Source organism: Euleptes europaea, chromosome 15 (assembly GCF_029931775.1).
Source record: "Euleptes europaea isolate rEulEur1 chromosome 15, rEulEur1.hap1, whole genome shotgun sequence".
NCBI lineage: Eukaryota > Metazoa > Chordata > Lepidosauria > Squamata > Sphaerodactylidae > Euleptes > Euleptes europaea.
The window spans coordinates 15,511,383-15,523,898 of NC_079326.1; the positions used below are offsets into that span (position 1 = coordinate 15,511,383).

The window sequence follows — 12,516 nt, forward strand, 5'->3', positions numbered from 1 at the left end:
CTGATGACATCATTTGGGATAATGTTTTTGATTTAATTTTACTGATGTCTTTTCAGACCACTTCTATATCACGGGCCTGAAGAATAATTTTAAAAAGCAAACATCCCTCGCAAGACCACCACATTCCTCAAGATGTCCAAGGTAAGTAAAAATGGAATGCAGCCTGAAGGCAGGAAAAAAGTTTGGTTTGGCACTGGAACATTATGAAAAAGAGAGAAAAAGAAGAAGATGGCATCGGCCAAACCTAGCTTGGTGGAGAAAGTAAAGGTTCCTAACCATAAAGACCACTATCTTGTTCAATGTGTTGCATTCAAACCCAAATTTTACACAATCAATCCTAAGGACAGAATTTTCAAGTGAGCTACAGGTGAAGCAACCACATATCGGAGTAAATGGTGCCTTGTGTGAATGGAACAGGCTTGGGGGTCCCAAAGAGGTGAAAGAAACAAGAAGGAAATGGCTGTTTGGCAATTTTAGTGTCAAATGCTCCTTAATATGTTCTCTTCCAAAGTCTTAGTGTCAAATGCTCCTTAATATGTTCTCTTCCATCAGTCTCTGTTGTCCTGAGCAAAGCCACATTTCACTCTCTTCAGTCCCGATGAGAATTTTCTGCAACGACTTTCCATTCATACTGCAAAATAAACACACACAAAAATTTATGATGTAAACACTTCAGAGAATGATGTGCAAACACAATCCTTGGCAAGAAAGAACAATGCAGCTGGGTGGACCCAGAAGATGAGCTTCCATTCTCCAAATGGCCCGGGATTGCCAGTGTCTTGGTGATCTGTGCATACAGCGTAAGGAGGCAACAGCTGCTGTACCTTTTCTAAAAGAAGCAAAAGAAGCACAGAATGGTTGTATTCCTGTAAGTGAAGGAAGATCATGCCGCACTTCTGGAGTACACGTTCATACTTATGTGAATCAAATTCACAACTGAACAGGTAAACAGAACCTTTGGCAAATGGGAATAACTGAGGCATCGGCTCAGAGTAGTACCGCCCAGTCTCTATTTGATCAGGGACAACGCCACTGTGACAACACCTGCTAAGAGCTTGCGTATGGTAGTGGAGTGACTGAACTTCAAACTGTGCCTTTTCTGTAAACTCATGTGGTCCCAGACAAACTGCCACTCATCTAAAAAATGCCACAGTAATAAACAATACCCCACCAGAAGAAAAGTGGCATGTACATATGTCCTAAAAGGAGCCCTGTGGAACAGAGTGGTAAGCTGCAGTACTGAAGTCCAAGCTCTGCTCACGACCTGAATTCAATCCCGACGGAAGTTGGTTTCAGGAAGCAGGCTCAAGGTTGACTCAGCCTTCCATCTTTCCGAAGTCGGTAAAATGAGTACCCAGCTTGCTGGGGGTAAAGGGAAGATGATTGGGGAAGGCACTGGCAAACCACCAGTGCCTTCCCCAATCATCTTCCCTTTACCCCCAGCAAGCTGGGTACTCATAAACAAAAGTCTGCCTAGTAAACGTCGGGATGTGACGTCACCCCATGGGTCAGGAATGACCTGGTGCTTGCAGCTGTTTTTACGTACGTCCTAAGTGTGTAAATAAAACAGTATTTTTTTTTTGTAAGGCTTGGGCAGCAGGGTGAAGCATTTTGAACCATCTCAACTTTTCCAGTTACCTAAATTTATTTTTACAACACTGTGTCAGTGCTTGGTGGATAGGAGTGCAGCTGAGAATCCCGTTTCAAGCAGGCACATGACTGGCAAGGATGGTCAACTGGCTGGAGAGGCTGGTGGGTGCAGATACAGAGCGTTTTAATAAAAGTGGCTGGCGAATTCGAGTGTGATGCAGTGCACAACACCATAGGATTTGTAACGTGATTAGCAGAGAAGAGCATAGCTGCTGCAGTATCTTGAGCTGCCTGAGTACGACTATATGCAATGCATGTACCTGGACAAGGCCTGAAAGGAAAGGGTTGTGCACCTGCCAGCCAACTAAGTCATTCATAAGCATGCTACCATCTAACACACTAACTTACCATTGCCAGCTGTCTGCCTATGTTCCCCATTGTTATTCCACCAGCAAAAAATATACATGGTAACCAGGAACGAACATAAAGAAAGTCAGGTGAAGTGTATCTAAGGAAAGAGACAAGAGTCATGTATTATTTTCTACAGGAGGAGGACATGAAACACAACAGGAGGAGGACATGAAACTCCAGCATGTTGAGGCTACGGACTGGATCGAACTGGAATGGTACAAATAACCATTTGTGGCAATACACAGTCCTATTCCTGAAAAATGTGGCAGTGGCAACTGGCCTGCTTTCCTGCAACCTGCAACTTTACAGGAATTAAAAAGGCCCATTTGATGCCTAAGAGGGCATTCACGCTTACTGTATAAAACTGTAGTACTTCAGCTGAGGAACTGCCAGTTCTAGCACAGCAGTTATTTCACTGGGAGTGGCAAGACACCTAATACAAACCCTTAGGAATCATTCTCTCTCATTAAAAATGCTGCATGCAGGAACAATGAATTACCAGGCAGTGTAGAAGCACACGGTCTGAACAGTGACAGAAACAGGCAAACTATTTTCTGTTTCTTGGGTTGCAAAGTTAGGGTCAAACTAGATGAGATCTTGGAAGATCCGTGATGAGATTTCCTGCTTTTGTTTTTAAATTTTCAAAGGCAGTCCCGGTAGGGCGGGGAAACTATTTGAATCACTGCTCCAGCAGTGAGAGAGGGGTTGCTAACCCACACAGTTATTTGCCTCACAAGGGAAAGCTTACAGGTATTTGCAGTGCAAATATATGCTCCTGAAGAGGCCGATTTGCACTGGAGGAAAAAGGGTATGGGGGAAAGTATTAACCTCCATGCCTGGCAACTTAAAAAAAGAAAAAGATAAAAATCCAGGCTGTGCAATGACACCCAGTTAAGTCACATTGGTTCCAATGGGTCCCAGGGATGCTAAACTAATAATGAAAAGAAAAATTCCAATGAGTGTTGAATTTTTAGTTGAGTTTTATATTTTTAGAAGAGGTTTCATTGTGGGGTGAGAATAGACAAATGGACTATGTTGGGCACGGCTACAACAAATGAAATACCAAATGTACCCCATCTATTTTTCCCCCACTTCCTTTTTGTACCCTTTATTAGAAAATAAATAAAATCTTTAAAAAAAAAAACTAATGATGAAAAGACAACAAGCAGTTCTGAGTATCAAACAAGCAAGCCAGATACCACCATTACTGAATATAATTCTATTACCGTATATACTCGCCTATAAGCCGAGTTTTTCAGCCCCAAAAATGGGCTGAAAAAGCCGGCCTCGGCTTATACGCGGGTCAATACGGGGGGAGGGAGGAGGGAGGGGGGAAACTTACCGCCGCCGCCGCCGGGCCCGTGCCGCTTCCTGCCGCCGGGAGGGGCCTTAGGCAGCCTCCTGCAGCCGTAGGAAGGCTGCCCCAGCCCCCCCGGCCCCCGCCGCCATTTTTCCCGGGCGGGAGGGGCCTTGGGCAGCCATCCTGCGGCTGCAGGAGGCTGCCCAAGGCCCCCCCGCCCCCCGCCGCCATTTTTTTCGGGCAGGAGGGGCCTTGGGCAGCCTTTTGCAGCCGCAGGAAGGCTGCCCCGGCCCTTCCCGCCCCCGCCGCCATTTTTCCCGGACGGGAGGGGCCTTGGGCAGCCTCCTGCAGCTGCAGGATGGCTGCCCAAGGCCCCCCCCCCGCTGCCATTTTTCCCGGCCGGGAGGGGCCTTGGGCAACCTCCTGCAGCCGCAGGAAGGCTGCTCCGGGTCCCCCTGGGCCTCGCCGCCGCTTCCTCCCGCTGGGAGCGGCCTGGGGCAGCCTCCTGCAGCCGCAGGAAGGCTGCCCAGGCCCCCCCGGGCCGCGCCGCCGCCGGACCCTTGCCGCTGGAGAGCCCTGTCAGGTAAGCCTGCGGGGGGGGAGGGGTTATAAGCCGACCCTCGGCTTATACGCAGGTGCCTAATTTTTCCCCATTTTTGGGGAGAAATTAGGCACCTCGGCTTATACGCGGGTCGGCTTATACATGGGTATATACGGTATGCATAATATATGCCCTGACCTGGATGGCCCAGGCTAGCCTGATCTCATCAGATCTCAGAAGCTAAGCAGGGTCAGCCCTGGTTAGTATTTGGATGGGAGACCACCAAGGAATACCAGGGTTGCTGTGCAGAGGAAGGCACTGGCAAACCACCTCTGTTAGTCTCTTGCCTTGAAAACCCCATAAGGGGTCGCCATAGTCGGCTGCGACTTGACGGCACTTTACACACACACATGCATAATATATACATACACACACTTACTGATAAACTCCATTGTAGACCAGAAGTTGAGTCACCAGGGTGGCCAGAAATGCAATTCCTATACCCAGGCCAAAGCCACTTGGAGACCTATCGAATGTCCACCACAATCCAATCGAAAGTGCCGCAAGTGTCAGTGATAACTGGATGTTGTTGGCAAAATCCACTTTCTGCGATCATTGTTAAGGGTCCAGTTCAGAAGGTCATGGAGACATTAATTTGCCAGTACCACTGCACACTTCCCTCATTCTCTGCACTTATCAGTTCTCTGAAATTCCCAGTCACCCCAGCCTTGATATATCGACCTTCTGTCGATCAACAGAAACTCTTTTTTTTCCCCCAGAATCATTGCAAGTACTGCTATTTTATGCTTGCTGCTGTTATGGATGATACATCTTGGGTTGTGTTTCATTTTTATTAAAGGTTTATTTCACACATGTCTTTCAAACTGTTGCGTACCACAGAATGTTCCATGTGTGCAACCCCAGTGACGTGACTGGGAGGGCCTCGGTATAACTTCTGCACTCCCTACAAAGTTAAGGCATTATCTCCAACTTAATTCTTGTAGAGAAGGATACAGCACTGGCATGATTTATACCAACAAAGGCTGCTACGCATCGCATCACACTGGACCACTCCTGCGTAAATTTATGTGGTTCACCTAGATGTCTATCCATGCAGGGGTACAATAACCCAATCACAGCTGGAAGACAAACAAATAAAACAAAAGAAATACTGAGAAATCTGAAAACACTGTGCCAAACATACTGGAATACATATTCATGCAGAACTGTAACAGCTGTGTTCTACCTATGAAGATGTTCTTATGGACTGTCTTACAGAAAATCATCTTTGAATTTAGTATTCACTTCTTTGGGGAACATTCTAGAGTCAGACAAAGATACCTTTGCATCCAACCCAGGGTATTTAGTATTTTTTAAAAGACATAAACAAAATGATCAGTCCAAACCAATTTATCTTGTAATTTGAGTCCCACAAGATGGGTGTGCCAAAATGTTAAGCAAAATTTAAATATGAAGTCAAGTGAAGAATCAGAGCTATACAAAAAAAGAGGTATGATAGGCAATTGACAGACAAAATGTGCCTATAACCATGACCAAACTATTCCAAGAGTACTCCCAAGAAGGACAAAAATCAATGTGTTAAGACAAGCTATCAATCCAATTCCTTTCAAATCAGGGTCCTCTGTGTTTATCAACTCCCCCCAAAAGAAAGTTATTAGATAATGGGAGTCAACTAGGTTTGAAGACTGCTGTTAGGCAAAAATATCTGTTTGCAAGACAATAGATAAGTTTATTAATCTGTATTAGATTCCTACAAGGAGAGCCTCAGGAAAGCACCAGCTTTATCATGGAGGTTTACTTGCAATCAAATCTTCCATCGGTGCTTCCCCCAACCACCCTGCCAAGAGCAATCCATTGATAAAAAGATATCATGCAGCAACTTAATCCATAAAAGTAAGTGCTGAAATATGCTGGGGAGGGGGAGAGATTCAGAAAGGCCTTATCTCTTACTTCTGCTTCTTTTTAAATCCCTTCCTGAGCTTTTGCTTGGGAAGTAATAGGACCCAAAGCCCAATGGCTCATAGCAATTCACCTCAAACAGAAGACTCGGCATGCCATGACCTTTATCTCAGACCACATATTTGTGGTACGCCCATATTTTTACTACACATCAGATTTGTAAAGTTGGACAGCAACACAAAATTAAGCGTATTAATGAGGACTGCTCAATCCAGCAAAATTGAATCAAACCAAACTGCTTCCTAGAGCTTTCCAAACTTTGCTGTCCTACAAGGGACATAGCTGGCAATAAGCTATTCTTTTTTATGGGGCACATATCTGCGCTTTCTTAAGCCATGTATCTTAAATAAGTACCTTTAAACAAGACTGTGTCTGAAGTTCAGAACTCTTCCCCCACCCCCGAGAATCAGAATGCTGTCTAGACAGTTTCTCCGCATTAAAATCTTAAACCACAAATAACCATATTTTTTGGCATCCATTAGCAGTAGCTATAAGTTAGGCTAAATAGGGCATTCAGCATCATTGCATCTGAACATTGCTGAATCAAACATCCTACTGTGGATGCAGCATTTGTTTGTGGACGGATCCATATAAGGAACAAGACACTCCTTTTGCACCACCCCCTGCATACGCACGTGTGTGTTATCAGTGCGCCAGACATTATAATAAGCGTAAACCACTGTCCACCTCAAATTTTTTGGCTGGAGGGTGCAGAGAAAAGTGGTGGGAATATGAACAGTAGGCACAGATTTCATGTGATTGCAGGCCATGCCTGCATATAATCTGTGCATACATGCTGTATGGGGAAAAGGAGAAAACAGGACCTCTTATGCTTCACGGGGATCTCTCCATGTATATGCCTTGTACCCATGATGGACTACAATGAACTCACAAATAAGTTCCCACAGTACACCTGATCTGACATACCTGATGCTGTTCCACAGCCAAGTGGTACCCACCAAGCTGAAGAGAAGATACTTGTAATCACATCCGGTGGAAACAAAGTGACATTTCTCTGAATCTGCAGCAAATTTAATACTAATGCAAAAAAGACGCCGATTAAAAATAGGACTATCCCACGGATCACCAAGTTCAGGCTGCAGCTGGTTACCGAAGAAATGTAGGGGCCACACTTCTTTCGTATGGAAGATTTCGTGTTGTCATCTGCCATGGCCTCATGCATTCCAACAACATTCGACACAGAACTCTGGGGTCCAGAGAAGAGGAGGAGCCAAGGCGAAGCGATATTGTCACACATTCAGGAGGTACTCCAGATCCTGTTCAAAAATGGTAATGTAACTTAAGCAATCATAGAATACACGTACACTATATGGAATCAACATAGAGGCTCTTAAGTCAGGAGGAATTCTACTGGGCAGTTTTCAAACTTGTGCACTTTAAAGAATTACCTACTGTAGATCTAGGCAACCGGTGTCTGGGGGACAGAATTCTAGGCGCTTGATAACGGGGCCCCAGAATGGTCTCCAAAACCCAAGGACCTATTATTATTTATCTTTGACACTCTTTTCACTACAGAGGTACCAGGTCTTTAACATATATGCATGTGACTACATGCACACAAATGGTGAACAGTAAAAGAGGCTTTTGCAAACTTCTCCATATGCCAGTGCCTTGGCCGGCTTGCACAACAAAGCCAACTGTTGGAACAGCCTAATGGGAAAACTGCCAAAGCCTTGTGTTGTTATTTGCACTACACGGGAGATCAAAACAGCCTTTCGCCTATGCTTTGGTTTACATGCAAGTGAGCAGGCAACGCTCTGCACCTGTTGGCTCAATTCAAAATGTCCTCCTTTTAAGAACAGTTGCCATCCAACTGATTGTTACAAAGCTCCACCTTGAACAATTCCACCAATTTTCACCAGTATTTAGCAAACTCTAGAATTAAAGGATATAAGACAAATCATATTATCACCCTAAGACAGTGATAAGTAGGTGATCCTATGTCAGTCAAGCTGCTCAGAATGTCCAGCTTTCATTTTTTCAATACACTCCTTGTCCTCCTTGCTGTGAATGGATCCTTGATTACTTACCGTGAGGGTCCCTTCTACTCTGAGGTAAGGAGGGCATCTTGAGAGACGGGTGATTCCCTTCCAGTGCTCAAGGTAGGCAGGATTCAATTTACCAACTTCATGTTTCCTGTCCGGGAATCACCCACTCTCCAGTTTCAAGAATTTCTGAGCTAGGACTCTGGCAGGAAGAATTTGAAAGGTTAACATTAATCTGCCGAAGGGATGAACTTGATGGCCTGTATGCTCCACAGGTGCTTGATTGCTGAAAAGAGTCCTTGCATGTTTTTCTGATTTGTTTGATCTGGGGAACGGGACGAAGGATCCGGCCCCCTGGTTTACCATGCAACTGGGAGACCTGAAGAGGGCCAGGAGACATCTAGAACGATGCTGGCAGCAAACTCGTACCAAATCTGATAGATCATGCTATAGAGCCCAGTAGAACACCTACGAAGCAGTGGTGATTGCAGCAAAGAAATGTTATTAAGCTGCCAGCCTGATTGATCAAAGCAGCTCAGCAACTGCTGACGTCAGAATCTGAGCCCTTATTGTCTCAGGAACAGACAACTAGCTGTGATACCTTTGCAAAGTATTTTGCTAATAAAGTATTGAGAATACGCCTTGATATGGGTATCAGTTGCAACACGGGCACACCAGAAGAAAGGCCTAATACACTACCTGATCTATTTATGGAACATTTTTTGTGACCCACTTTCGGTGATGGATGTCAATAAGATCCTGGGATTGGTGAAGGCCACTACTTGTACTCTGGGTCCTTGCCTATGCCTATCCTGGCTGCTGAAACCATGTAAGGACTACATCACCTAACTCTTAGTATCTATTATAAGTCCATCACTAATTCAGGACACCTTCCCTCAGCCATTCAAAGAGGCTGCTACTTAAAAAGCCATCCCTTCTGAAAAATGGTGTGGCCAATTATCACCCAGTCTCTAACCTTCCCATTCTGGGCAGTGACTGCTCACGAGGGGAGGAGTGCTCAATCTGGACTGGGCAAGGTGTCTGCCAAAGCAGGCAGGAAGGTGTAAAAGGTGGGAAGTACTTTTGTTCTAATGCTTTGCCCAGATGCTGGGACCCAGGCTCCTCTGCCAGCAGGGGGTCTGGGGATGTGTTTGCTCTACTAAAGATAAGTGTCCTCTATTGTAACTTACCGGTAGTTAGACTTAATGTTTTTCTGTTATTTTCCTTAGATTTGCACTCATGAGACATTACAGCTATCTTCTAGCTTAATCTGTATTATTTATCTTAATCTGTATTATTATCATTTATTTCCTAGCTTAATCTGTATTATTATCATTTCTTTCCTGTTTAAGAAAACAGACTGTGATGCAAATCCTACCCACATGCCAAGACTGCTCTTACATGCTAAGAACATGCATGCACAGGGGTGCTGAAGTAATTGGAAAGCTCTGCTTTTTAATACTTTCTCAGAGGCAGCCTTACCAGGGTACCCCAAGCCACTGGTTATGGGATAGGCTGGGTTTTGTAACTGGGGTGGTGGCACAAAAAGAGGAAACATGCTTTTTCATGAAGGCAAATTCATGCAGGCATGTAAGAACACACAGACCCAGGGTGGGTTTGTGACCCAAGCATGTTCATGGAAAAATTCACAGCATCCTTAATGAAGAAGGAGAGGGGCCATGGCTCAGTGGTAGAGCATCTGCTTGGCATGCAGAAGGTCCCAGGTTTAATCCCTGGCACCTCCAGTTAAAGGGACTAGGCAGGTAGGTGATGTGAAAGACCTCTGCCTGAGACCCTGGAGAGCCGCTGCCGGTCTGAGTAGACAATACTGACTTTGCTGGACCAAGGGTCTGATTCAGTATAAGGCAGCTTCATGTGTTCATGTGTTCAAGACGTGATCTACAAAAAATTGTGACTTCAGACCTAAGGTGAGATACTGAAACAGTGTCTAATCTACTCAACCTGTACCATACAGGTCCTTTTCAGCGTGTCTGGCTCCCACAAGGCTATTTCAAAGAGATAATACCTAATTGAAGTAACCATTAAATTAAAAGCAGTAAGTCAATGTACAAAAGGAAGAGATTCAAGAGTGAAGTAGAATTGACTGAATTATCTAATCCTAGACTAAGAAACCAGCCCCCAGCTGTTTTTCTTAATGATGGCAAAGGTGGGAGAGCACTTGGGGGGGAACAACATGTCCCCCTAGTCTTCCTGGTATTTAGGACACTACTGCTCATGTAGTACAAATCTTGCCACTGATACTATTTACAGCAAAGAATCACACAATGGGCACTACTGTGATTATAGTAGTACAGAACAACTTTATGAAAAGATTGCAGTGATGAACGACTACTATGGGAAGTCTATACAAGGTGAAAGTTAGCTACGTTGAATCTGATGGTCACCACAACATGGAATATTGTGGCAAAATCAGCTTAGGCAACAAAATGGTGTGGGCCTGTACCAACTGCATAGCTGAAAAACTAACCTTTTTAAAAAAGGCCATTCAAATCATTCCACAAGTAGTACAGACATACTTCTTACACAAGATAAACTGTGCTTAGAGTAGTTAAAACTGAACTGTCCCTACCAACTCTGCCTACAATACTCTCTGGATCTCAATGGCAGAATTCTTTTCCCAGACACCTTTTTCCAACCTGTCAATCAAACCTCTTGTTCTACATGGATTCAGTGTCACATTCATGTATAACAAGCATTTGGACTGACAGCTAAGTCACCTGGAACGCTAAAGGAGGTGGGGGGGGGAAACCCTGAAAATGGTGTTTTGTACACTCTGAAGCTGCCAGCCATTTGCCTCTTTTGATCATTCTTATTCATGAGCAAGAGGAAGAGATGTAGCAGCAAGAGGCTGTTTGTCTCCCCTCCACCATCTCTTGTTGTGCAGAGGACCAATATACTATTTGCAGCCGTAGAGTACTGCTAGCCTGTCCTTTCACTCTGTACAGAATCCCCAAACAAACACAATAAAAATAACTGGCATTTTCTTCCACAAGCTACTATCGTCTGCTGCAGGGTTCCCTTCGCTCATTTGGAATGAGTGAACTACTTTTGAAGATGAGGTTTTACTCACTCAAAACTTGTAGCGTGATTTCTTTTATTTAGAAAAATCCATAGCATTAAAAAATTGGTTGGATCCAGTGCAAGGACTGTATGAGGTCTGCATGTGGATCCCAACTTGTTGGACTATCTCCTCCCCCTAGCAGCCATTTCCAACACGTTAATTCCCCCCCCCCCCAATGTTGTGGCACCCGAATAGAGTAATAGCCATGACGGTTGGGAGACTGCAACAGGGAGGGAGAAAGAAAGCAAAATTGCTCTCTTCATCCTGTCCACTCGCATGAGACAGAAGGCAGCAGCAGTTTCATCCCCTTATCCTTCCACAAAAAACATGTGCAAAGATTGCATAGCTGTCTCTCAAGTATTGGGTACATTTGCAATTTTGCTTGTAGAAAACTAAACATTTATACTTTTAAGATCCATACATATGCCAAACAGTGTGTTGTTATATGCCGAGTCATAAATGGTACTTTCAGCCCATTCCTGAGCTTTCGGTGGCCAGGGATGGTGGGGAGGAGGCACCTCCTAAGCCGTTCCACAGCCGCCAAAAGCTCAAAAACAGCCTTTTAAAGGCTTTTTTCTTTTAAAATAGGGCTTTTTGCCCCATTGAGAATAGGGAGGCTGCACCTGCTAAAAAGCAGATACAACCTGCTTTTTAGCTGCTGGCGTACCCAGGGCGAAAGGGGATAGAAGGCTGCCTGCAGGCATCCCTGCCCCCCGGATCACCCCCAGCGTTGCCGAAACACACCCTGGGATGCCGGCATGGGCCTTTACACCGGTGGGACACTGGCAGAGGGCTCCATCTGCGTCCTGGGGTGGCACTGCCAGGGCAGCACTGGGAGACCAGCGTCCAGGCCTCCCCGCCGGCGTTGGGGCCCCTTATGGCAGCATAAGTAGCCTGGACACCAGCGTGGGGAAGGGCCAACGCCGGGCAGACCCTTCCTAGCCTCCTGAGGACTTTCATCCTCAAAAGTCAGGAATGCGCTGTTAATGTTGTTACGGCAGAAAAAGTAGTTTAGCTTTTATAGCAAAAATATTGCATATACTGTATTACCATTTCCCCCAAATTTCTATTTTTTCCCCTGGGGAAAAATGATTTTTTTTTCATGGCTTCAAAATGTCCAGAAGTTTTACATCTCTCCTCCAAACCTAAAAGATAATTAATTATAGTGAGCAACCCAGTGAGAATATATACAACTTGTCTTTCTCCCAGGGCACAGCTACTGGCCTTTAGCCTACTTAGATGGAATACTGTGTACCTACCACATTGCTGGGGGAGAAGGGAGGAGAGAGACCCTGTTGTCCCGAATGGAAACTCTCTCTCGCCTGAAGTTTCTCTTATCTGTAAAATTCACTCTTAGCAGATAAACCGCTAATCCAACCTTGTCTGAAAGGTGAGCTGGGAGGCGTTGCGATAGGAATCTATTGCAGCTGTATTTAGCTCAGTTTCTAATCTTTTTTTAAAAAAAATAAAAAGGAACCAACACACCAGGAACATTTGGAAGTGACGCATGCTGATTTCTTCCTGATCTTCCCCACCACCCACTGAAACTAGGAATTATTGGAAATACCAGAAAAGTCAGAAAAACACCTGATCCAAAACATGCTGT

General features: G+C 44.9%; 1 protein-coding gene across 1 annotated transcript; it reads right to left on the reverse strand.

Moving 5' to 3' along the window:
• Window positions 1–560: 560 nt before the first annotated feature.
• Window positions 561–7,043, reverse strand: INSIG2 (insulin induced gene 2). The gene is made up of 5 exons (XM_056861398.1): window positions 6,750–7,043; window positions 4,857–4,981; window positions 4,282–4,448; window positions 1,999–2,098; window positions 561–631 (listed from the first exon to the last, which is right to left on the reverse strand). The coding sequence occupies exons 1-5, from the start codon at window positions 7,003–7,005 to the stop codon at window positions 590–592; spliced, it is 690 nt and encodes a 229-aa protein (XP_056717376.1). The 5' UTR covers window positions 7,006–7,043; the 3' UTR covers window positions 561–589.
• Window positions 7,044–12,516: the final 5,473 nt, after the last annotated feature.